The sequence below is a fragment of the Pichia membranifaciens genome (genome assembly GCF_001661235.1).
Source record: "Pichia membranifaciens NRRL Y-2026 unplaced genomic scaffold PICMEscaffold_6, whole genome shotgun sequence".
Classification (NCBI taxonomy): domain Eukaryota; kingdom Fungi; phylum Ascomycota; class Pichiomycetes; order Pichiales; family Pichiaceae; genus Pichia; species Pichia membranifaciens.
In genome coordinates this window covers 561,004-585,654 of record NW_017566987.1, presented here as the reverse complement: position 1 = coordinate 585,654, position 24,651 = coordinate 561,004, and the positions used below count along the sequence as shown (strand labels likewise).

Sequence of the window (24,651 nt, the reverse complement as noted above, 5' to 3'; positions counted from 1 at the left end):
CCTGCCATCACAGCCCTCCAAGTCCCAGCCCATGTCTACGTCCTGAGAATAGCATTAGGTCATGTTTACGTAACGTCTCCCTGAGTGGTAAACAGAGCAGCGATGAGAAGACCGAGGGAGGCTCTCTATAAATATACTTCAGGATACGTAAAGGTATTTATAGGGTGCAAGTGCTCCAATTCCAGGATATTTCGGTCTACATTGCCCCCCTGCGCTTTCAAGGTAAGACCATTTTTAGCTTCTTGCAATCAGCTTACAGTGTGCAACAAACACCGAAAAAATAGTTGTGCATTTGCCAAGGAGAACTTCAACGGAGCCGCAAGGGTTTAAGCCTCAATGGAGTTGTATATCAATGATAGCACGCATACTTTGGCAATATGCTCAAACAACTATGCGTTGATTCTTGTGGACAGCTTGCAGAATCGTGGAGTCTATGCAGGCTCTTCCAACTATTTATACAATCATAGCCACTCTAACCATGCTGTGAGTCCAGATGGAACAACTCCGAAGTGTTTGATTGAGTTTGTGCCCAGGAATACAGTTCCGTTGCACACCTTTCGACGGTCTCCAATTGAGTTGTACGGCCTCTTGGGATTGATATGTCTCAAAGGGACCATGTATGTTGGATTTATCAGTGGCAGAGCGAATGTCGGTCCGTTGATCCCACAGGTCAATGTCCACCAGTTGGTAAGTACCATATTTGTCAGTTTCTCAGGTGAAGTTTATTCACTGTACAACCAGTATAGCCATGGATCTCATTCGCAACAGCCCCTGCAACAGCTGCAGCAGCTGGAGGAGTCATATGAGGCGATGGAGTCGTCATCATCGGCTTCCAGAATTACATCCATCATGAAATTGCTTGAGACAGGTACATTCTACTATTCGTATGATACGGATTTGGCAGTTAAATCACAAGATTGGGATATTGCCAACAAATCGGACTACACTTATACAACAGTCCAGAGTTTACAGGATGATTATGCAGGAAGATTTGTATGGAATAGTAACTTGATTAGCGAAGTATCCATTTTCAGAGGCCGTTTAGCAGATGAAGAGAGAAAAATTTTTGACCAGGGCAAATTCTACATAACGTTGATAAGGGGATACGTCCACCGAGAACCGTTTGATGTTCGTGACGATAGTTGGATTACGATTATCTCAAGGCAAGATTGCAGAAAAGTAGGACCCTTGTTTGGACCGGCGTGTGTGGATGATGAAGGTAACGTTGCAAATTTTGTAGAAACAGAACTAGTGGTTTACACCGGAGATAACCTTGTGAGTTTTACAATAGTGAAAGGAAATGTCCCTCTTTTTTGGAAGTTGGACACACATCTTCTGTCAACCAAAATTGAATTCCCTCGATCAGAAGATGCTTCAAAACATGCGTTCAATAGGTTTTTCGAAACTCTATGCACGGAGTATAATATGGTTTATGTTTTAGACGCTTTGAGCTCGAAGGGTAGCCAGCCTGAGTTGAGTGATAGGTATGCAAATGCCATCCAGGAGTTACAAACTGATTACAAGGAACTCTCAGTGGGCTACAAAAAGCTGACTTACGGGGTGTCTTTGGGAAACAGGTTGAAAGGCAAAAATGATTATATGAGCTTGCTATTGCAAGACGAGCAAATCCACGCTGCACTGCAAAATTACTCGGCAAACCAATTTAACTTCAAAGAATGGAAGCAAAGTTCAAGACAGTTGGGTGTTTTTCTTGTAAATACATTGGATTCAAATGACAGAGCAAACCATGTTCAATGCAAAATTAGCGAAATGATTCTCGAACATCTTTTCGGTACAAATTTCACGCCCGAAGTTTGGTCAAAACACAACTTACTTTGGGTAATGAATGGTACCGCTTTGGGAAAGTTGTCAGATACTTACAATGCATCTATCAAAACCAAAAACAAAACTGGAGGGTTGATTGGTAAATTTGCCGAGCAGGGGAAGAAATACGCCGAGCAAAGTAAAAAGTATGTTTCAGGTGGACCAAATAATATAAACGGGTCTAGTTCAGGTAGGCAGACCCAATTTGACAGGTTATTAGGACGTAAGAATAAAGAATTTCAAGTCGAATTGATTGACCCAATTCACGATTATGTTCTCGAAGGACTCAACAAAAGGCGCAACGAATTTACCACTATCAAAGATCTTCTTATCTACACTGTCACCTTCAACGTTAATGCGGTTTTATATGACGGTGACCTCAATGATTTATTGTTTCCTGAAGAGGAAAGTTACAGCAAGTATGATATTATCACGATTGCTTTAGAAGAGGTTATAGAATTAACACCAAGTAAAGTGATGTCGATTGATTTAAGTACAAGGAATTTTTGGGAGCGAAGATTTAAAGAGGTCCTCAACAAAAAACATGCCAAAGAATATACACTTCTTAGAGGAGAACAACTTGGGGGAATCCTTCTGTTGGTTTATGCCAGTATTGAAATTATCGATAACATCAAGAAAGTGGAAAGTAGCGTCAAAAAGACAGGCTTCAAAGGAATAAGTGCAAACAAAGGTGGTGTTGGTATAACATTTACATTTTCAACCCATTCAAGGCTTTGCTTTGTTGCGTCTCATTTAGCAGCAGGGCAGAGTAATAGCGAAGAACGGCACCAGAATTATAATACAATTGCTACAGGTTTGACATTTAAAAGATGTAAAAACATCAAAGATTCAGATATTTTGATTTGGATGGGCGACTTAAATTACAGAATAAGTTTGCCAAATGAAACAGTTAGAAAGATACTTCAATTTCGGACGCCAGCATTTGCGCTTAGTAATCACGACATGAATCGTAGTAATGAAAGTTTTGTCAGTGATGAAGGGCGTAGTCCTGATGATGATAGTGCTAGCCTATTAGAAGAAATTGACGACGGCGTCAAAGATGATTTTTTTGAGGAAGAAGAAAAGAAGATTGAGAGAGAGAACGAAATTGATTTGGAGAATAGGCTTGCAGAAGAGCATGACATTGAACTCAAACTCCATGATGAAGTATTTGATAGGCGTAAGGAAGACGTAAGTGAGGGGTCTATACTGCACCAAAAAATTAACGACAAAAGCCTTGAGACTGCTGACCCGAACTCTATTGATGCGGGGGAGGCCACACTAACCAGTGCCAGTAAAGAGTCATTGGGATCAATTAACCTTACCAAACAGGAAACTATGAACGAAAATAATATTAACAGTATAGGACAAAACTCAAATGGAAGCAAAGTTTATTTGAATGAAAGTCATGAGAAACTGAGTAGTTCACACACTCAACTGAATGTGAATGAAGAACAGAAAATTATAGAGCAACTATTCGAATATGATCAACTAAATGCGCAAATGGCAAATGGACAAACATTTCCTTTCTTTGATGAGATGGAAATTAGTTTCAAACCAACTTATAAGTTTGATAAAGGAACAGACTACTACGATACTTCTGAAAAACAGCGTGTTCCCTCATGGACAGACCGTATTTTAACACACACGAAAGATAAAAATGTGACTTCCTTAGAACAAGTGAGATACAATAGCATTCCAAAGTATAAATTTAGCGATCATAAGCCTGTCTATGGAATATTTGTGGCCAAACTTGAGATAGTTAATGATTCTAGTAAATCTGTTATTGAAAAGCAATTATACGATATAACTAAGCAAAAGCTTTATGCAAGTGAGACTGGCGGCGTTTTATTGCCTGGCATACTCAGCTCGCTGATGTCAGAGTCTCGGTCAAAGAACTTGGTAAAACGTGGGTTACCTCCTCCATCGAGTAAAGATTCAAGGTGGTGGATTTCTAAAAACAAGGATGGGAATATGAGTGACGAAAAGATAGGAAAAGTGAAAGTCAGGTTTCCTGAGCTAGATAGTGGGGAAAAGATGATCAACCCAAATCTGCCGAAGAATCCATTTACCAAAACAACCGAACCACTTTTTGTTGTAAGGGAAGGGTTATAGACTATATATATGGGTAAGATCTAGAATAAAAGGGTATAAAAGTAATTATAAAGGTGTTCATTATATCGAGGTGTGTACAGATCTTATGGTTGTCAGCAAGCCTGATTCTCTAAAAATTAGAGAAAACAAAAATAACGAATTAAACGACAACTGCAGGATTCGAACCTGCGCGGGCAAAGCCCAAAAGATTTCTAATCTTTCTCCTTAACCACTCGGACAAATTGCCAATTATGAAGCTTAAAGAGGTGTACTTTTTCTACTATTTAATATGCTGAGTAATAATACTTCAAAACACTGGAACGCCCAAGCTAGACTTCAAATATATAGATGCTAAGGGATTCTGTTGAGTTAAAATGCCGAGACGAATGAGGATCAATCAAGAAACAAGAGATCAGAGCCTTATAAAGACAAGGCATCAAAGATAAGGTGCCGTAGCCAATCAGGATCTAGAGACAAGCTATCTGGATGGAGAAGAGATAAAAGTCTAGTAATGACAAGGCATCTAAGTCTTTTAAACTGGAAAGATTAGCTGACGGATGAGTATATAAATAGGAGAGGTGTGTCACTTGTTTGTGTATGGAGGCATTCGTTTGTAAGTTAGCTATATTAGCTATATTTAAATTGCAACAAACATAGCAACAGGTATACCACTGATAATGGATATTCCATCTAGAGTAAATAGACTACAACAAATTCATCCTCGCATTTGTGGTTGAGATGTTAAAGTCTAGTACTCAGTTAACAAAAGTTTTAAAAAATATAAGCAAAAAATATCGAATCAAATATGATAAAAACTTCATGGCCAATCACATGCTGACAACGTTTTCAAGGTAAGCATTTTTGCAATGAGCAAATGCCATATTTCAGAAATGAAAACGCCAAAAAGCTGACAATAGTGAGCGGCCTGCTGGGTATCCTCTTTTGCATTCCATCACTATCTCCACAAGGCATAGAGTTGCTCTGATCAAAAGTAATAGCGAACCTTGCTGCAAAGGTCCAGATTATCAGCAGTAAAAAGGCTACACAGGGTTTACGCAAGGCTTTAGATCTGCAAGCATATTTCCTTCATCTCCCGCTGCAGAACTTGATGATCAGCATACTTTCTTGTATAGTTTACTTCTACTGCTATTCTGGCAACTGATCGAAAATTTTTCTTTGGACCTTTACCTGTTTCTGTAGCCGAATTTTCCCTGATCCACGCTAAATGAACTGCTGCCCAGACAGAAGTTTCTCATCTTACCACTGCTACACCCTTTACTACTCATTTCTCTCCCAGTGTCACCTTCTGGCATCATCCAAGCAAGATGTCGGCCACGGCAAACAGAGCTCGATTCAAGTCCGTACAGGCACCGGTCTTTGCCGCCTCTCCTACTTTCTTACAACAAATGTGTCACCTACGCGTTTGTTCGCCACCCATACAGGTGACACATTCGTCTTCGTCTCCGAACTCTGCAGAAGACTCTCTCCGTCTCCTCTCGAGGTGACTGAACCCGTCAACCCGTCCTCGAGGGCCGTCTTGAGGTGACTGAACTCGAGGCAAGCGCCGGTCTTTCCCGAACGGGAAAGTTCTGCAGCGCGCACCGGTAGCGCAATCTCCCCAGGGTGATAATGAGTCAGATAGCGGCGGCCTCGAGCGTTTCGGCTGTATCGAGTTACTTAACGTGACCACTGGCCTTTTTTTTTCACCCCTGTTTATTTTTTCACTTTCGGGCTGTACTGGTACTTGTGCTGCTTCTTTTACGCCTTTTTTTCCGGATTCTTGCCGCTTCGTCTGCTCTCTTTCTTCCTGCTCCTGCAACACTACAAAGTTTCGAAACAGAACAACAGATCACATCCACAATGTCTGCAACGAACCCCTACGCACCAAACCCTAGTGATTTCATATCCAACGTGCCGAGATTCGAGGTGATCGACTCGACGTTGAGAGAAGGTGAACAGTTTGCCAACGCCTTTTTCACGCTTGAGAACAAAATCAAAATTGCCAAGGCTTTGGACGACTTTGGCGTAGACTACATAGAGCTGACTTCTCCAGTGGCCTCCGACCAGGCCAGAGAGGAAGTTGAGGCGATCTGCAAGTTGGGCTTGAAATCCAAAATCTTAACACACATCAGATGCCACATGCACGATGCGAGAGTCGCTGTGGAGACTGGCGTTGACGGTGTCAATGTTTTCATTGGTACCTCGAACTTCCTTAGACAGCATTCCCACGGTAAGGACATGTCGTATATCACCAAGGCTGCCATTGAAGTTATAGAGTTCGTCAAGTCCAAAGGCCTAGAGGTAAGGTTCTCAACGGAAGACTCCTTCAGATCCGACATCGTCGACCTTCTCAACATATATACCACTGTGGACAAGATCGGGGTGAATAGAATCGGTATTGCAGATACCGTCGGGGGTGCCAACCCAAGACAGGTATACGAGCTCATCAGAACGATCAAGTCGAGTGTGAGTTGTGAGATCGAAACCCACTTCCACAACGATACCGGCTGTGCCATTGCCAACGCATACACCGCCTTGGAGGCCGGTGCCAAATACATCGACACCTGTGTCTTGGGTATAGGTGAGAGAAACGGTATCGTGCCAATCGGAGGGTTCATGGCCAGAATGGTTGTCTCTGCTCCAGAGTACGTCAAATCCAAATACAAGTTGAACAAAATCAGAGACCTTGAGAATCTCGTGGCAGAGATCGTCCAGGTGAATATACCTTTCAACAACCCAATCACGGGTTTCTGTGCATTCACTCACAAAGCCGGCATCCACGCAAAGGCTATTTTGGCAAACCCCTCCACCTACGAGATCTTGAATCCTACCGACTTTGGATTGACGAGATACATCCATTTCGCAAACCGCTTGACTGGATGGAACGCAATCAAGGCGAGAGTGGAACAGTTGAACCTGAACCTCACTGACGACCAGATCAAGGTGGTTACTAATCAAATCAAGCAGATGGGCGATGTCAGGCCATTGGGTATCGAGGACGTTGACTCCATAATTAAGGCCTTCCACGCCAAGGAGAAGGACAACACCAGCAACGCAAACGAAAACGAAAACGAACAACCAGGTGCCAAGAGACAAAGGGTCGATTGATTTAAGGAGCACCTTGCGGCGAATTTAACTAAAAATATTCTTTACTCTTCTCTTACTTTTTTTCTTCCACCTTCTTTATTTATACTCGTAGACTGTGTTTCACTTCTCTGTGCTCATGTTTGAACAGCTTTATAAAATACACTAATACTACTACTACCGCTCAACTTCAGCAGTAAGCAGCGTGTCACGTGCATGAGCTGAACCCTCTTGAAACCCTCTTTTTTAAGAAGAGACGCAACTTTTTTTTCCCTCGCTTTGCGTGGTCTCTGAAAAATTCGGGCGCTCCTCACTCCCTATATAAGCTGAGCGGTCCACCTTTACTTTTTACACACATACAACCTCCCCTCGTCGCAGGTTACAACGGAGATTTTACTTGTTTCCCTTTAGCAGTCCTTTATTAGTCAATCACAATGCCAAGTATGTTTGTCTTTATTGTCCTGGTTAGCAATAACCAGAAGTTTAGATGCCACTTTCATCCCTAGTCGGTTGGATATTTTTTTCCAGCTGGTTAGTATAAACGATGTTTGTTGGCTTATGAAAGGATTCCACCAGCTGATCCAATAGCAACGCATCTGTATTGCTATAATCTGCTGACAATCCTTTATCGGGTCACGAGTTCTACTTCTTATGTTGCGGAACTGAATTCACTGTCTTTTTCCTCCTTCACGGGAACCGGAGAAAGCGTCGAAACTCTAACTGATATGCTAAACACCCGACACTTTAGTATATCGACCTACGGACAAGGAGTGATGATTCCCTAGTGAATTGTTTTTTTGTTTAGGTAAAGACGTTTTCTTCAGGTTTGGTAATGCTGACCTTTAGTGCTGCTGCGTTCTGCGCAGTACCGGTTAGCGTTATTTGTGAAGGGGGCTAAGGCTGGTAGTTTTCGGTTCCGTAATCATTGTAGCAAGTATTACACGCATTCCCGTAGTGATGTCATTCAAGCCTTTGCTGAAACACATTCTAACATCAACCTTACTTTTCCTATCACTTTGTTGTACCACAGGAGCTCCAAGAAACTACTCCAAGACCTACTCTGTCCCAAAGAGACCTTTCGAAACTGCCAGATTAGACGGTGAGTTGAAGTTGGCCGGTGAATACGGTTTGAAGAACAAGAAGGAGATCTACAGAATCGGTTTCCAATTATCTAAGTTGAGAAGAGCTGCTAGAGACTTGTTGACCAGAGATGAAAAGGACCCAAAGAGATTATTCGAGGGTAACGCCTTGATCAGAAGATTGGTGAGAGTCGGTATCTTATCCGAAGACAAGATGAAGTTGGATTACGTTTTGTCCTTGAAGATCGAAGATTTCTTAGAAAGAAGATTACAAACTCAAGTTTTCAAGCTCGGTTTAGCCAGATCCGTTCACCACGCTAGAGTCTTGATTACCCAAAGACACATTGCTGTTGGTAAGCAAATTGTTTCTATTCCATCCTTCATGGTCAGATTGGACTCCCAAAAGCACATTGAGTTCGCTTCCACCTCTCCATACGGTGGTGGCAGAGCTGGTAGAGTTAAGAGAAAGTCTCAAGCTGCCAAGTCCGAAGAAGGTGCTGAAGAAGACGAAGAATAAGCGTGTTAACTTTATATGTCCTATATAAACTTGCCTAGCTTATTTTTTATCTACTAACAACAGCTCTTTTTTTTACACTCAAACCCCCCTAAATGTCATTTTTCCAACTCCTTGCTTTTTATACCATACTTTTCTAATTGTAAATTACTTAATATCGAATATCAAATACTGTCGACATCATCAACATTCTATTTTTATGATACCAAACTGGTGTATAGTCTTTGCTCCTGTCAATATTACCTTAGCAGGAATCTAAAGCAATGAAGCGCTGTATTCGTGAAAAAAAAACTATCACGTGTGTATAGAGAGGGTTAAAGCCCTTACACCCACACACCTTTGCTAAAACAGTCACGCCGCTGGGGAAATTTTTCTTCCCGCCGCCTTTCTACGGCAAATCTCCTCGCGTCCCTTCCTTCTCCTGCCTCACCGGTGCTGTCACTATAGGCAGAGAAGATACTATTGAAGATATTTCACAGCTTAGTTAGACTTTTCAATAGTTGCTACAGTATATACTTCAAAGACACAAATCACTCACCAGGGTATATAATTAATTCAAAATGGGTAAAAGGTATGCACCACATTGTCTCCTTGATGAACGAGAAGGACATGAAAAGGGTTGATGAAGAAACCTGAAAGTTGGAAGAACAGCAGTTTAGAAACCGTTTGGCGAATGGAATAGTTTCAGCAGAAGAGTTTTACAAGAGACATTATAATCAACTGTACAAGTGCAAGTGAAAGTTGTCCACAGAAGAAGACATGAGATTGACATTATCCTCGAAGTTTTGTAATTTTGGATTCTATCATTCTGAATAAATACAATGACTAGTACCAGGATTGTCGAGTTCATGAATGAGAGACCACCTCTTATCTGCGAGAGGAATATTCACAAAGGAAAATTCACTCACTTCCCTTTAGACTGCATTATAGAGATAATATAGACGCTCAACATATAACGTACTGGAAAATTGTATCACTGCAACTGTAAATTGCCAGAAGCCATTCCCTTTTTACACATTGTTCTACCACCAACAGTACCGCATGCTCCTTTTCAAGAATAGTCACGATCCTTGATTCACTATCCAGGAAGAAATACTAACTTATTTGTAATCAATTTACACCTTTTATTACTATAGTCATGGTTTGAGATCTAGAACTCGTTACGCTTTCAGTCGTGACTTCAAGAAGCATGGTGCTCCAGCTATGTCCACCTACCTGAAGACCTACAAGGTTGGTGACATTGTTGACATCAAGGTTAACGGTGCTATCCATGACGGTATGCCATTCAAGTTCTACCACGGTAAGACTGGTATTGTTTACAACGTCACTAAATCCGCTGTTGGTGTTATTTGCAACAAGGTTGTTGGTCACAGATACATTGAAAAGAGACTTAACATCAAGATTGAGCACGTTAAGCACTCCAAGTGTAGACAAGAATTCTTGAACAGAGTCAAGGAAAACTCTGCCAAGAGAGCTGTTGCTAAGGCTTCTGGCGAAAAGGTCCAATTAAAGAGACAGCCTGCTGGTCCAAGATCTTCCAGAGTTGTTTCTGGTGTCCCAACCACCTTGGCTCCAGTTGCTTATGAAACTTACATTTAAGAAAGTTGTTCAGAAGTTATATTTTTCTACTACTGTCTATTTGTGTCTTTATAAGTTAAGTTAATAATTCCTCTTTATTTTATAGATAAGAGAATATGCTTTGCGAATAATAAAACCGTTCCATCTTCATCCCCATTACCTTTAATGCAATTTCAGTAAACCAAAAAGAGTGAGGCCGGCCGGATTTAAAAATCGAGAAGTGTAATTTTCCAGGCCAGATTTTCACTCAAATTTTATCATGAATTTTTTTGGCAGTACAGAATACATCGTTAACTCCTTGTATAACAGTTGAAAAGTAGATAAATCCTCACTGTTTATCCCTCTGTGCACTATCATCTAGCTGTCTTTGACTAGTCGAAAGGGCAAAGAGAGCAGCATTCCCACTATTTGCCTTTCAATAGATTGTAAGCTCGTCGAGGTTGAATTGAGTTACTCTTATCTCTTCCGCCAATCAAGTTTTCAGCATGTCAAATAATAATAATAATAACAATGTCAACAATCAGAACGCCAATAGTAATGATCGTGACAACAAACTGAAAGATAAAATCGTTTCATTTGAACAAGACATTGAGGCAGCTGTCCCGTACTTAGCCTCAGATGAAAAATCCTCCACTTTAAAAGAAGCATATGATACGATATCTCAGGATGCGACATCATCCAACACACAATTGAAACAACAAGTTGTGGTTAAACCATGGGTGCATTTTGTAGCGGGTGGTTTAGGTGGGATGTGTGGTGCTATATTCACGTGCCCGTTTGACGTTGTCAAGACTAGGTTACAATCTTCGGTTTACAGAGAACTATACAGTAGCAGTGTTTCTTCGAAAAATTCAGTATCAACAGCTGGTAAAGTGCTCACACACTTTAAAGAAACATGCTTGATTCTTAATAGTGTTTACAAGAATGAAGGGCCACGTGCTTTGTTCAAAGGTTTGGGACCAAGTTTGGTTGGTGTCATTCCCGCAAGGTCAATCAACTTCTTTACATATGGCTACAGTAAAGATCTATTGAAACAGTTTGATTATTTCCAAGGAAAAGAGACATCTTTCATGCATTTGCTTGCGGGAATCAATGCAGGTGTTGTGACAAGTACTGCAACAAATCCAATCTGGTTAATCAAGACAAGATTACAGTTGGACAAAGCGACCAAAAAAGAATACAAGAATTCCTTGGATTGTATCATGAAAATTTTAAAGAATGAAGGTTTCTTTGCATTGTACAAAGGTTTATCAGCATCATATTTAGGCTCTGCAGAGTCTACCCTTCAGTGGATTTTGTACGAGCAGATGAAGTCTTTCATTCACCAAAGGTCGGAACGACATGTACTTGAAGGTAAGGTAAGAACTAGTTTTGATGATGCGACAGATTGGTTTGCTCGTTCGGGTGCTGCCGGGTTTGCCAAATTGATTGCATCATTAATAACGTATCCTCATGAAGTCGTACGGACAAGATTGAGACAAGCTCCAACTGAAAAAGGTAAAGCCAAATATACTGGATTAGTACAATGTTTCAAGCTGGTCATTAAGGAGGAAGGTTTTGCTTCAATGTACGGTGGTTTAACTCCTCATTTGATGAGAACCGTTCCTAACAGTATGATTATGTTTGGTACCTGGGAAATTTTCACCTTACTATTTTCCAAATTATAAATACAGCTGATTATAAGATGGGTAAATGTGGTCGAATGAGGGAGAAAATCAAGTCAATGAGAAGATCAACCAATTCATGTATGTAGGTGTCAAAGTGACAATCAGCTTTATCTTCCTTCATTGTGGCTTCCTTAATTCACCATTTAGTTATAAATCTAATTTCCCCTTCTTCACTTTGTTTCTTGTTCATAGATCATTTTATTCATTTTCAACTTTGGGTTCGGGTTTGCGATGGCGCCAATTAATGTGTCATCCTTTTTTCTTTTCATACTTTTCTTGTTGATAGTTATACATATTGTAGAGTGTATCATTAATGGCAATTTCATGGTAGATAAAAATGATCAAAAGATAATTTTCGAAAGTCAGTATAAATGGAGGACATGAATTAATACGCGTTCTTATCTGAATTACCAAGAATTGACACTATTATCACGACTTGCTACTTTATTTTCTGCTACAACGTTTACGATTCAAATTAAGATAAACCAAGACAAAGTTATGTCATTCAAGTATGCACTTGTGCCATATATCCGTGCGCCTGAAAAACACCCGAGTGTGGTTCTGTACTATGACGAGAATGTGTCGATAATTAAAGACGCCTTTCCTAAGGGCAAAGTACACCTGTTGATATTACCAAGAAATGAAGAAACAAGCAAGAAGAGGTCTCAAGAGGCTTTCAAGGATGAAAAGACGAGGAAACTGCTAGAGGGCTATGTCAACCAAGGGGTTGAATTGGCACACAAGGCATTTAATAAAACGTGGAAACGGATAGATGGGGATGAACAGAAGAAGATGAAAATAATTGTGTGTTGCCACTCTGTTCCATCGTTGAACAACCTGCACATTCATGTGTTAACCACGGATATGTGTGGAAAGAACATGAAGAACAAAAAGCATTACAACAGCTTTACAACGGAGTTCGCAATAAAATTTGACGAGTTTCCCCTAAAAGAGGATGACTACAGGCTTCAAGATAAAGGCAGGTGTGAGTCGTTGCTTAAGCAAGATTTGGTTTACAACGGGATCAATTATAAAGGCAGTTTCAAGAAAATGCAAGCTAAATTACACGAGGATTTTGACAAAGTTTATAAGCATATATAGAATACAGTTTCATTTCAAGGACACGTTTGAGTCAAGACCCTGGTAGATGAACCTCAAAAGATCTCTCTCAGCAACAGGTGGTCCGGAAGGAGAGGGAGATGAGGCAGCTATAGGAGATGGAGAAGACATTGGTGATTCCAAATCTTCCTTTTTAACATTTTTCAAAACGTCACTGATTTTGAGACCTGAATCTATTTCGCTTTTAGTCAAATATCCACCAAACATGTAGTCTTCTAATGTAGTGTGTGCATATTCCACATACTCATCCGTTAGTTGATCATCCCTAAATAACAATGTCTCCAAGGCATCGGCGTCAGCGGAAGATTTCAGATGAGAGTTTGTTGTAGCGGCCGCTGTATTGATAGTATTTTGGGTGACGGTTGAAGTAGCCGTCGACGGAGGAATGGAGTGGGCCGAGTGAGGCGGATGGGCAGTGGCTATTTGTGTTGCATTTTTGATCCATTCCTCTACTTCTGGGGTTAGCTTTTTTCGCAGCAAATTGAATAGGAGACCGGACATGGTATTGAATTCTCGGTTTGGGAAGACATTTGTCACCTGGAGGATTTCCTTGTGTGCCTGCAAGGTTCGACTAAGACTGGCAAGTTGTTGGAGAATGACATTAAACTGGTTCTGTATTGCAGTCAACTCAGCATTGGATTGGGTATAGTGCAGTACTCGTAGGGCTTCTTCCAGTTTGCGCAACGAATGTGTTAACTGGGTGAGTCTTGGACGGAGCTGTTCCAGGTCTTCCACGGGGGTGTCTTCGAAGTTGAGAGGGGGGAAAGCCTGCTGTGTAGCTGGTACTGGAGCGGGTGGGACACTCATTGTGGTGTTTGTCAGTTCTCTGTGGTTGCAGGACGGCCAGGTACTCTCCTTTAGGGTGTTTGAATCTGTAAATTAGTCGCAAGCACACGAAGACATGAATGTGCCAGATTAGCGAGCGACCGAAAAGGACGGGCTATAACTAGAAAGTTGTGCAGCCTTTTCGTTTGCAATCTTTTGGCACCTTTTCCATGCCCTACGGGTCCCTACGAGACGAGTCACCGGCGGACGCAATGAACATATCCAAGAGACAGCAACGGCGAACAGAGTTTATAGAACGGAATCGGGAACGAATCGACAGACTTGTGGAGAAGTACGGCACGTCGGAGGAGATACAGAAGCAGATCGGCGTGCTTGAGAGGAAGAGTGGAGAGGGCCAGCTAGGGGCCCGAGGCATCAGCGACCTGGAGGTGCTACATTCTCAGTACCGTGTGCTACGGGAGTTTGAGCGGAGTGGTGGGAAACGGGCGGAAGAAGAAGGCCGCAGTGCAGAGGGCAGAGGAGGCGACAGACCTCGACAGGAAGAGACCGGTGACGGCATACGGGTGCTCTCGTTGAAGGAGAAGTCTGTGTTCTGGGACGCAGAGTTGAACCCGTTGGGACGGCAGCCCGTGAACGAGGTGAAGCTGAACTACGGATTCAGGGGCGAGTACCAGGTGCCGTTTGCAAGCAACGTCGGGGAGTCGGAGGCGGAGCAGGTGAGCTTCCCGACGAGGGACAAACCGCAGTTCTACCGTGTGGACGATAACAAGACCGTGTACGGAGAGATGTAGCGAGAGATAGACGTTACGATGAATCTTTTGCATTGAGGCGTACATAGAGCGGGTGCTGTGCACCGTCTACATAGTGGTTCATGAAAAATAAATAGATAAATAAATAGACATCAGTGGATCAATAAATAAAGTGTAGCAGGGTGTGTGATGCAGCGGAGAGTGCGCAGCGCAGCATCACAGCGGGCGGCGCCACGGCATCTATTTCTCCTTTGCGAACAACTTCTCGACATCGGTGACGGCCTGGGCCAAGATCTTGTCCTGGAACTTAGGGTCCTTCAAGTCCTTCTGGACCTTGGCAATGACGCTGGACGACAACTGCTCCTGCTCCATCTGTCTCACCTGCGCCTCGTATCTGACCCATGAGTCCAGAACGGACTTGGCCTCGGACGCAACGCCCACCTTCTGCTTGAGCTCGAACGACTCGGCCTCCAAGGCTGCGGTCTCCTTGGACAACTCGAACAAGGCCTTGGTGGTTGGCACAACGTCCTTCAAGTTGGACACCTGGTCGATTCTGTCCTTGACGGCGGACACGTGGCCGAGTCTGGCGTCGTTCAACAGCTTGGTCACGTGTGCGGTTCTGTCCTTGGCAAACTCACCGTACATTGGCGCCATGACCTTGGCAACCAACCCGACGAAGCCCAGGAAGGTGAACAAGAGGATGGTTTCGTCGTTCACGACGTACAGCTCGCTGGACACCGCGTACACAGACGCAGCCGCCGTGGTGGCCAAGATTCCTGTCTTGGACAAGATCGAGTTGCCTGGCAAGGCGGCGATGATGGAGTTAGCCTTTTCCTTTGGCTCGACAGGGGTGGAGAGCGCTCTGATGGCAACTGGCGTCGCAACAGATCTTCTGGCGGCGGCTCTAACGGCGATTCTGGAGGCCAACATGTTTGTGCGGTGTGTGTGTGTGTGTGTTTTACGTCAAGTGCAGCCCTCAACAGTGCTCCCCTCTTCCTCCTGCTGCCCCCGTGCTCTCTTCAAACGCCTTCTTCTTGCTGTGTCCTTGTTTCTCTCCTGGTCTGCCTGTCCGAACGCCGTCGTCCCTGCTCCCTCTCCCTCACAGGCGCTCCATGGCCGCCACTGTTGGCGCGCGGGGCAACCCGCGGCGAATGAGAACACAGAGCTCGCTGCCAGGGCTGCCTAACCACCCGCGCTGGCCCGTCTGGGGCTTTTTTGTAGTAGAAGGCGGTGGCAGTAAGAGTCTTTGGGGTCTTTCGTGAGAGGTTTACGTAACAGCCTTACGTAATAGCCTTACGTAAGAGGCTTTTGCGATGGGTGGCGGAGGAGTCGCGGGAGATGGTTACGTAAACAGATACACAGGAGGGAGAGGGAAGGGGAAAAGAGCGCCCGTGCACCGGAGAGAGAGGGCTCAGTGGGCGCTTACATAATCGGTTACATGATGTACTTGCGGCTGGAGGCGCCGGCCAGAAGGTCTGCCTCCTCAATGTCGTCACAGGTCTTGAGCTTGCGCAGGATCTCGGTGGAGGAAGACTCCTGAATGTTACCGTCGATGACGAGCTCGTCAAGAATGTAATAGGCCAGCTGGAAGTTGAAGACAATGTCGAGTTCGCACACGTTGCCGTAGGCCTTGTCCATGATCTCCACGTATCTCTGGATGAGCTCGAGGGTGATGAGCTCGTTGTCGTCGTTGGCGATGCTGGTGATGAAGAACAAGGAGGCGTAGCGCTTGTACACGATCTTGGAGTCCTTGTACTCGATGACGTTGCACATCTTTGCGCGGCGCAAGGGGATGATGGCGGTGATGTCCCGGATGATCTGCTGCTTCTCCTTCTCGGCCACGGCCTGGTACCACTTGTTGAGCCTCACCTTGCCCTGTTTGGAGAGCAGTATCAAGAAGTTGATTCCCATTGCTGTGTGGGGGTCTGGATGGGCTCTGGGGGGCTCTCTTCCCGCCGCCTCCGTGCTGCCCAACGTCCCCGTGTCCGTCTCTCGCAGCCGTTGTATAGCAGCGGCTGGCTGGCTAGGGCTACCTTCCCGCGCCAACTGCTGAAACCGCTGCACTACACACACACACACACACATACAGGGCCTGCTCTCGTCCTCCACAGATCACAGAGAAACGTCTACATGGAATGTGCTTCTGGCCACTCGCCACGCAGACAGCACGCCACCGCACACCCACGGATCCAGCTAGACACGTCCAGGCAATGCACCCGCATACGGCAGACTCGTCCACGTCCCGTAAGCTGCAGCGTTTGAAGAACCAGCTCTACATCAGCGATAACTCGGATATCGAGAACATCATCGATGACGAGGAAAACCAGTACCACCCGGCGTCTGCCGGGCCCCTAGCCCACCCGCAGAACGCAGAGGACGCAGAATCCCGGCTGCTGTCCTCGTCTCCGCCCCTCATGGGCCGCAGGTCGGCGCTGCCCTCCAGACACACAAGAAAGAGAAACAGAATCGACTACAACGAGAACAAGAGGGTGCCGCTCTACGTGACCGGCTCCGCCAAGGACACAGCCACAGGCAGTCCCGTGGGGAGGCGAAAAAGACACATGGGCAGGAACGAGCCCCCCCTTCCCCCCACTGTGCCGATCCCGTACGCACAGAACGGCCTCAGCACTGACGCTCTCAACCGACATACAAATGGTAAGGACACGGAGCACGATAAGAGCAGAGACCTTTTCACCACAGATCCCAAAAACAGTTCTTTCGCCAGCAATGGCACCGCCAATGGCAGCGGGGTGGCCGATCTGCGCAACAGCAACAACAGCAAGAACAATGGCCACACCCAGGAACACTTCATTGACCGCATAGACTCAGACATCATCGATATCGGCTTCCTGCGCCGAATAGTGGAGGCAGACCTAAACAAAAAGCTGTCGGTCTTAGGTGACTCAGAGATAGTGGTCACCACACAGCCGATACCCCTCAAGGCAACACAGGGGAAAGAGGCGGTCGAGTCGTTCAACGACAGCTACATCGACGAGACGTTCAACGAGCAGGACCCCGAGGCCTTCTCCGTCAGCGTCGAGGATGAGAGCCAGAGCCTCACGGACTCAACTCCTCCCCCGCAGACAGACGAGTTCACAGACACAATCAACGACGAAGTCAAGAGCAAATATGAGAAATTGAGCAGGTGTATTACAGACGATAAACAGCGCCAGATCAAAACCACCATCAACTCAATAGATAAGGAAATCAACTCGCTCAAGCTGAAATACTCGAATTTCAAGCACAACATCCAAAATCTCGAGAAGAAAACACGCCTGCACCCCGGCTCCAAACAAAGGGCAAAGACAATCGGCACGACCGTTCGTCCGCTAAACTTCAAACCCTCATTTTATCCGGAACTTTTCGCAAAAAAGTTCGAAGAGACAGAGAAGAAACTCCAGGTGGAGTCAAGCTTGATGTCATACTTACTTGCAAAAGGCCAGACAGACAGGAGGGTGAACGCAGAGATAATCACCGGACGTCACATTTCAAGCTTCAACGAAAACAGAGAATCAATGAAGTATTTTCTTAGAGAAAAGATATGGCGTCTTGACAACGAATTGCAGCGACGTGTTGGTGGTACCGAAATAGTAGCATTAGCCAATGTGGCAGCAATGATGGACTGGTTGGAAACCAATAAGCTTGTTAGTGATGCAGAAAAGAAACTTTTTCAAGATGATAACGACGATGATGGAGATGAAGATGACGGCGATGGAGATGAAGATGGAGATGAAGATAAAGGTGACGGCGATGGAGATAAAGAAGAGGATAAAGATGAAAACGATGAAGACGATGAAGACGATGAAGACGATGAAGACGATGAAGACGATGAGGACGATGAGGACGATGAGGATGACGTTGACTACGGCAGCGATCAATGATGAACACCACCCACTATTGGGACAACTTTTCTACACATTACAATGCAGTAATCTTTACTTTTATACAGCTCTATGTACTTATACAATTACCTGTTTCACTATAACTGTGCTTACATACTACACCCTCTGAGGTATGATATGCTCGATTCGGAAAACCCCACGCACTGCAAAATAGAGATTGTGAAATTCATGTATCAATTTTCTACACTCTTCCCATGGTGTTTGCCTCTCTCAATTGGAAGAGATAAAAAAAAGGTTCATCAACTAGCCACAACCAACGAAACAACCAATTTCTACTGCAAGCGATGGACGAACAACTGTCTCTTTTCATGGACATTACGTCTGTAAGCGATCCCACCGTGGCGTCAAATTTTCTAGAAATGTCTGGTGGCGATCTTTCAACTGCTGTTGGTTTGTACTATGAACACGGTGCTGGTGCCGGACAAGGGTCCGAAACGAGGTCCGAGGTGGGCAACCCTGTTTCAATAGGCGATGAAGGCGGTTCTGCTAGCAGGGTTGGAAACGAAGAAGACGATTTCGAAATGGCAAACAGGCTGCAGAGGGAAATGTACGAGCAGCAGCATAATACAGAACATGAGGTACGCCAACCCATAATGCCAACACATGATACGCTTTTGCCCCAAGAATATGGTTTTGGTGGATTGGCTAGTACTGGCCCACAGGGAGGTATGTTTGGCAGATCACAGCGAAGCGTGTTCAACCAAATTGGAGGGCATGGAGTGGTCGTATTAGATAACGATGACGATGACGATGACGATGACGACGACAATGACTATGACCAAGATTTGGTTGGCAACTATGACTTGAGTGGTGGCCTGATGCAACCGTCTAGACCAAGAATGACCAGCACACAAAAACGCTTGGCTAATATTTTTAGGCCACCTTGGGATATCATCAGTAAGATCGATTTGGACACGGCTAAGATAAAAGCGAGACAAGAGCAGAAATGGATTTTGATTAATATTCAGGATGTCACCGATTTCAGATGTCAATGTTTGAACAGAGATTTCTGGAGCTCTCAACAGATCAAGGAGCTGGTTGAGGCGAATTTTATCTTCGTACAATACCACAACGATTCCCCCAGTGGAGAAATGTACAGAAACCTCTACCCGTTTGACGAGGAATACCCACACATCGCAATCTTGGACCCTATAACGGGTGAGAGAATGATTATGTGGAACACAAACCCTGAGATACAAAAATTCATCGAACAAGTAGTAGACTTCTTGACGAGGTACTCATCAGATGGAACCACAGCCAAGGTGGCACCAACAAGTATAGGCATGAACAAAGAGCACGCTATTGCTCTTGATGACGACGACTCAGAAGAGCAGGAGGGGAGAGTCGGTGAAACCGAGAGCGAAAGTGAGGCCGAAGAAATATTGTTGTCTGACGAGGAAGAACAAAACGGAAACAAGAAGCCATCAAAGGAACTCTCATATGCTGACAAAATCAATTCCATTGAGGCCAAAAACCTGCCTGATCCTACCCCGGATATAGACCCCACTCTTATCACCCGTATCCAAATTCGTTCCGGTATCGATGGTAGAAGAGTCGTCAAAAAGTTTCTTGTTAACGATCCGGTGTTGCGTGTGTTTGAATACGTCAAATTTGCATTTGCAGACTCATTACAAAACAGAACTTTTACGTTGAAGATGCAGCGTGAAAATCTAGGTGAGAACCTCGACAAAAGCATTACCGATTGTCAACTTAAGAATGCATCTCTTCTTTTGGAAGCTTTAGATGATGACGAAGATGAGGATGATTGACTCTAACTTACGTAATCACCTTTATTTAGAATCTATCTTTTTCCCTCCGTACACCATTCGAATGCAATATTGTAACTCCCTTCGGAAAGAAAAGTAGCTGAGCACAGAAACAGCGAGAGATCGATAAAGCGTCTGTGCCACTATGCTTTCTGCTTGATCCTATGTAAACCTCTGGTTGTCGTACGGTTTCTTCGGCTTATATTGGCTTCTCTGCTAGGACTTATAGTTGATCGTTTGCACCAATAGCCTACACAATGGGAGCACGTAAGTACATTCTACATTTTAGAACTAATTTCTGCTCAATATCTAGTCTCAGCTCCAACTTTTGCATGCCGATGGGGTATACTAACATCATAATATAGTCAACGGTACTTTACAGGAACCTCTATCTGCAGAGGAAAAGAAGTTCTATGGGTCCATTTTTAAAACATTGGATCCGAAGAACACTGGCCTGATTTCTGGTGGTGTTGCAAAACCTCTACTCGAAGCTTCGGGCCTAAGTCTGCCAATCTTGGGCGAGATATGGAATCTGAGCGATTCCGAGAATGCTGGATACTTGAACCAGTTCGCATTTTGTGTGGCAATGAGATTGATTGCACATGCTCAGAAGGGTGACCCAATAACGGTGACAAGTGCCAATTTGGCTGCTCCAATTGCCAAATTCAGAACAATTCAAGTCAACAACACCGGTAGTGGAATTCTCAATAACCATCTTTCTGCCCCATTGCAATCTTCACAACAGCATGGTAACGGTGTTCCACCTCCTCAACCTAGAATCACCTCTTCAAACTCGGTTCAGTCCTTTGCTTCTCACTCTTCAACTGCCTCCAACCCCTCCCTGGTGGTTCCTGTGTTATCTTCCATTCAAGCAGCCAACTTCGGTGCAATGTTCGATAAAACTGCAGTTAATGGAATCTTACCTGGAGCACAAGCGAAAAACATCTTTTTGAAAGCCAGACTACCGATTCCTATTTTAGAACAAATCTGGAACTTGGTGGATCAAAAGGAAGCTGGCCAATTGACCAGACCCCAATTTATTATTGCGATGCATCTTATTCAGTGTTTTATGAACAAATCGTTGACTATTCTTCCTACTGTTCTATCTAACCAGTTATGGAAGGTTGCAGGAGGCAATCCTGCATCTGCTGATACTAACCGTCAACCTACCAATCTCCAATCCGTAGCTTCACCACCTCCACGCACCCACTCTCAAGTAGTACCTCCACCGCATCCACAACATGCACAAACAGCTCCATTGAACCAACAACTTTCTGGTGGTAATGTGGTGGCATCTCCAACTACCAATTTGAACACTTGGATTATGTCAAGTCAACAAAAAAGTCAGTACGGGGCTATCTTTGACACTTTAGATACAACACACGAAAGCTCAATCTCAAGCAGTACCGTAGCCAACTTTTTGATGACATCAAAATTACCAAATCAAGTCTTGGCAAATATTTGGGAGCTGGCCAACTTGGACCAGTCAGACAACTTCACTAAACAGGAGTTTTCAATTGCAATGTATCTCGTACAAAAGAAACTTGCCGGCTACGAATTACCCGAGGAGACTCCTTTGGAATTGGTCCAAAGCTCTTCCTTCAACGAAGCACCAATTCACCCTTCTCAATTCACACAGCCTCCTCAATCTTTTGCTTCAGCAAAAGCTATGGCTGCACCTCAGAGAACGCCTTCTCACATGGACGATTTGCTAGGAATTTTCCAAACTGCATCTCCTGTTGCTGCAGCCCCAGCACCTTTATCACAAGGCCCTTCAAATGGGGGACAGCACTTGAATCATTCTCAAACCTTACCTCCTCCTGCCCCTTCTTCAAGACTTTCTACAAATCTCACTGGCTCTCACTTTACTCCAACAACAGAGTTTGGAAGGGGACTCCAAAAATCTGTTGCTGAAGAAGATGAAGAATCTTCAGACGACGATGATGGTCCTGAAAACTTGGACTTACCAAGAGTTAGAGGTGCACCACCTGCTATCCCTGGTCGCTCCAACAAACCAAATTTCGACTCAGAGGTTGGTAGACCAACTTCTAATTACGATGCAATAAAACAGGTATCTAATGACCCAACTTCTATGTTTTCGAACCAACCTGCATCTAACGGCCTCGGCGGTTTCACCAACTCAGCAATTTCTCAATCAGCTTCTTCTGTCCCAACTGCAGCAACAATTAGTGGATTTTCGAATTCAGCACCAGCAACCGATAGAGCTTTTACTGATCAAATTACTCAAGCAAGTGTTGATATCGCAAATTACTCCAACCAAGTAGCTTCATTATCCAGGCAAACGTCTGTTGTTAGTGGTAAAAAAGATAAGGCACAAAATGAGCTGAATAAAATTTTGAAGAAGAAGGAGGAAATTTTGGGCAAACTTTCCCAGTTGAAAGCGCTACATGAAAAGGAGAACCAGCAAGTTTACGAGGTTCAAAATGTGATGATCAAATCCAAAGCCGAATTGGATGAGTTGGAAAAAGAACTTTCTATCAATGAAGCAAACTACCATGCTGAGCAAACCAAAAAAGAACAATTACAGGCTGAATATGAAGAGTCTCAAAAAAACAATCAGATGTTGAAAGAACAATTGGGTACTCTAAATGCAGAAAACATTGATTTGAGGAACCAGATAGAAGATTTAAGCGGCAAGGTGAAACAATCAAACAACATGTTGGCTGTTACCCAGCAGCAAGTTGCCACTCAAGACGCACAAAATGAAGAGCTAAGACAAAGAGTCTCCGAATTGAATAACACTATTTTTCAAATTCATTCCAAGCATGAATCATTGTTACATAAGATTGCTGGACTTAATGATGAAAATTTAGGACTACATGAACAGCATACTGATCTATCTATCCAGTCGGCAAATAAAAATGTTGAATACAGTGAGGCGCTTGCCGAAGCTGCTAATAAAGGTGTAATTGGCGATGATTTTGAAGCCGAAGATGCCAATGGAGAAATACCAACAGCCAGCTTAGACGATTTTGATGAAGAATTTGGAGTTGAGTCGAAGGCGTCCCAATCAGAACAATTAAAAACTAAAGCGCCCGATTCTCCAGGAACGACTACTGATACTGTAATGTCCAAGCAAACGGATACAACCAATCCAACCCAAACTGCATCTGACAGTTCAGCTACTACAACTGGACAACAATTCTCATTACCATTTGGAACTCCACACTCAGAAACTTCCTCGACTCGAAATAATCCATCACAATCTGAAAGAGGCGATCTTGACGCATCTCCAACTTCAACTATTGAACAGACTGGTCCTTTGAGCTCCCAGATTTTACCTGAAGGTACTGTCAGTGAAGCTGGCGACTCCGCTTCAAGCCAGGAAAAAAGTGAATCGTTTGAGATGATCAATCACCCAGTTGACACATCAAAAGTATCACCAGATTCGCCATCAGTCGATACAACTCCAAGCGAGACAAACAAAGAATTACCAGTTGCTGCTTCATCTAGCATGGCAGCTGCAGTAACTGCAGCTGGTTTTACTGGCCCAGTACGCTACCCTTCCGCATCTGGCCAAACTTCAGAAGTTGAGACCCTATCAGACACACCACATGATCATCCAAATCAGACTCCGGAACTCGACGAATTTCCACCTATCCAAGAGCTGGAGCCTTTGGATGATGGTGATTCTTCAAGTAGTGATGAAGACAATTTCCAAGATGCTCATGTTTCGAGCGATTTACAGCTTGCAAAAGGAGTAGCTGTAACTGAGGACTCGAAGAATCCATTTAATAAACAACAAAACGGGTCTGATGAAATGCAACCACCTGTAAACGCTGCAACAGGTCCATCAATGTTTGATGATTTGGGACTTGAAGAGGCTCAAGTTGAAGATTCTGCAGATGCTTTCGACTCTCCAGAAATGAGCGGCGGAGCATTTAGTAACATTGGATTCACATACGCGGGTAACGATCCTAACACAGGACTTGCCAATGCAACAACTAAGACTGTCGAAAGTGCAGATAAGGTAGCACCGGCTATCGCCAAATCAAGCAAGTCGAAAGCTGTTGCAGCAGATAGTGATGATTGGGAACAAGTTTTTGCTGGATTTGGTAATGATCCACATTTGCAACCTGCCTCGGTGGAAGAAGGCAATACTAGTTATGACTCGCATTTTCAACAGCCTGCTGTATTTGGATTCAGTGCTGCTAATGAAGGTGCCGACGGGAACTTTTCAAATGGGTTGAGCCAGATTGTCGATAGCGACATCGCTAAAGCCAAGGGTGAGTTTCACTCTAAGTTTTCAGAGGCTCAACAATTGGCAGTCGAAGAGCTTTCTGATATGGGATTCGAGTCACAAGATGCAATCGCAGCTCTCAAGCTGAAAAATTGGAACATTGATGATGCAAGTAATTATTTATTAGACAAGTCATGATACTGTATTTTTTATTTATCTATGTTATATAGCCTTTTTAATTTTACTATGAATTTCTTTTTGTCATGAAAGCATGTTTATTACGTTACT

General features: G+C 44.0%; 13 protein-coding genes and 1 non-coding gene across 14 annotated transcripts; 10 read left to right on the top strand and 4 right to left on the bottom strand.

The window, feature by feature from the left end:
• Window positions 1-336: 336 nt before the first annotated feature.
• Window positions 337-3,939, top strand: PICMEDRAFT_36991 (hypothetical protein; the record flags this gene model as incomplete). Its single annotated transcript, XM_019163046.1, has 3 exons — window positions 337-797; window positions 837-2,776; window positions 3,293-3,939. 3 exons carry the CDS (start codon window positions 337-339, stop codon window positions 3,937-3,939), a joined length of 3,048 nt encoding a protein of 1,015 aa, XP_019015938.1.
• Window positions 3,940-4,083: 144 nt separating this feature from the next.
• On the bottom strand, window positions 4,084-4,165 carry PICMEDRAFT_t134. Its single transcript has one exon. It is a non-coding gene; the product is annotated as a tRNA-Ser (tRNA).
• A 1,613-nt stretch (window positions 4,166-5,778) lies between these two features.
• PICMEDRAFT_74517 (hypothetical protein) lies at window positions 5,779-7,026 on the top strand (the record flags this gene model as incomplete). Its single annotated transcript, XM_019164790.1, has 1 exon — window positions 5,779-7,026. The coding sequence occupies one exon, from the start codon at window positions 5,779-5,781 to the stop codon at window positions 7,024-7,026; it is 1,248 nt and encodes a 415-aa protein (XP_019015937.1).
• A 384-nt stretch (window positions 7,027-7,410) lies between these two features.
• On the top strand, window positions 7,411-8,687 carry PICMEDRAFT_18202 (hypothetical protein). Its single transcript, XM_019161912.1, has 2 exons — window positions 7,411-7,443; window positions 8,033-8,687. The coding sequence occupies exons 1-2, from the start codon at window positions 7,437-7,439 to the stop codon at window positions 8,596-8,598; spliced, it is 573 nt and encodes a 190-aa protein (XP_019015936.1). The 5' UTR covers window positions 7,411-7,436; the 3' UTR covers window positions 8,599-8,687.
• A 397-nt stretch (window positions 8,688-9,084) lies between these two features.
• Window positions 9,085-10,328, top strand: PICMEDRAFT_18200 (hypothetical protein). The gene is made up of 2 exons (XM_019161911.1): window positions 9,085-9,166; window positions 9,732-10,328. The coding sequence occupies exons 1-2, from the start codon at window positions 9,156-9,158 to the stop codon at window positions 10,192-10,194; spliced, it is 474 nt and encodes a 157-aa protein (XP_019015935.1). The 5' UTR covers window positions 9,085-9,155; the 3' UTR covers window positions 10,195-10,328.
• A 330-nt stretch (window positions 10,329-10,658) lies between these two features.
• Window positions 10,659-11,840, top strand: PICMEDRAFT_74514 (hypothetical protein; the record flags this gene model as incomplete). Its single annotated transcript, XM_019164789.1, has 1 exon — window positions 10,659-11,840. One exon carries the CDS (start codon window positions 10,659-10,661, stop codon window positions 11,838-11,840), a length of 1,182 nt encoding a protein of 393 aa, XP_019015934.1.
• A 498-nt stretch (window positions 11,841-12,338) lies between these two features.
• Window positions 12,339-12,901, top strand: PICMEDRAFT_74513 (hypothetical protein; the record flags this gene model as incomplete). The annotated part of the gene is made up of 2 exons (XM_019164788.1): window positions 12,339-12,851; window positions 12,881-12,901. The coding sequence occupies 2 exons, from the start codon at window positions 12,339-12,341 to the stop codon at window positions 12,899-12,901; spliced, it is 534 nt and encodes a 177-aa protein (XP_019015933.1).
• Window positions 12,902-12,950: 49 nt separating this feature from the next.
• Window positions 12,951-13,766, bottom strand: PICMEDRAFT_13478 (hypothetical protein; the record flags this gene model as incomplete). Its single annotated transcript, XM_019160065.1, has 1 exon — window positions 12,951-13,766. The coding sequence occupies one exon, from the start codon at window positions 13,764-13,766 to the stop codon at window positions 12,951-12,953; it is 816 nt and encodes a 271-aa protein (XP_019015932.1).
• A 94-nt stretch (window positions 13,767-13,860) lies between these two features.
• PICMEDRAFT_177535 (hypothetical protein) lies at window positions 13,861-14,792 on the top strand. Its single transcript, XM_019161725.1, has one exon. The coding sequence runs from the start codon at window positions 13,955-13,957 to the stop codon at window positions 14,534-14,536; it is 582 nt and encodes a 193-aa protein (XP_019015931.1). The 5' UTR covers window positions 13,861-13,954; the 3' UTR covers window positions 14,537-14,792.
• PICMEDRAFT_60445 (hypothetical protein) lies at window positions 14,735-15,424 on the bottom strand (the record flags this gene model as incomplete). Its single annotated transcript, XM_019163438.1, has 1 exon — window positions 14,735-15,424. The coding sequence occupies one exon, from the start codon at window positions 15,422-15,424 to the stop codon at window positions 14,735-14,737; it is 690 nt and encodes a 229-aa protein (XP_019015930.1).
• A 373-nt stretch (window positions 15,425-15,797) lies between these two features.
• On the bottom strand, window positions 15,798-16,647 carry PICMEDRAFT_18196 (hypothetical protein). The gene has a single exon (XM_019161910.1). The coding sequence runs from the start codon at window positions 16,403-16,405 to the stop codon at window positions 15,929-15,931; it is 477 nt and encodes a 158-aa protein (XP_019015929.1). The 5' UTR covers window positions 16,406-16,647; the 3' UTR covers window positions 15,798-15,928.
• A 57-nt stretch (window positions 16,648-16,704) lies between these two features.
• PICMEDRAFT_79452 (hypothetical protein) lies at window positions 16,705-18,523 on the top strand (the record flags this gene model as incomplete). Its single annotated transcript, XM_019164970.1, has 2 exons — window positions 16,705-17,034; window positions 17,110-18,523. 2 exons carry the CDS (start codon window positions 16,705-16,707, stop codon window positions 18,373-18,375), a joined length of 1,596 nt encoding a protein of 531 aa, XP_019015928.1. The 3' UTR covers window positions 18,376-18,523.
• Window positions 18,524-18,680: 157 nt separating this feature from the next.
• PICMEDRAFT_25777 (hypothetical protein) lies at window positions 18,681-20,132 on the top strand (the record flags this gene model as incomplete). The annotated part of the gene is made up of 2 exons (XM_019162413.1): window positions 18,681-18,823; window positions 18,887-20,132. Coding segments are annotated over 2 exons (1,389 nt in total), but the record flags the coding sequence as incomplete, so codon positions are not given.
• Window positions 20,133-20,419: 287 nt separating this feature from the next.
• On the top strand, window positions 20,420-24,561 carry PICMEDRAFT_13473 (hypothetical protein; the record flags this gene model as incomplete). Its single annotated transcript, XM_019160064.1, has 2 exons — window positions 20,420-20,429; window positions 20,528-24,561. The coding sequence occupies 2 exons, from the start codon at window positions 20,420-20,422 to the stop codon at window positions 24,559-24,561; spliced, it is 4,044 nt and encodes a 1,347-aa protein (XP_019015926.1).
• Between the last annotated feature and the right edge of the window lie 90 nt (window positions 24,562-24,651).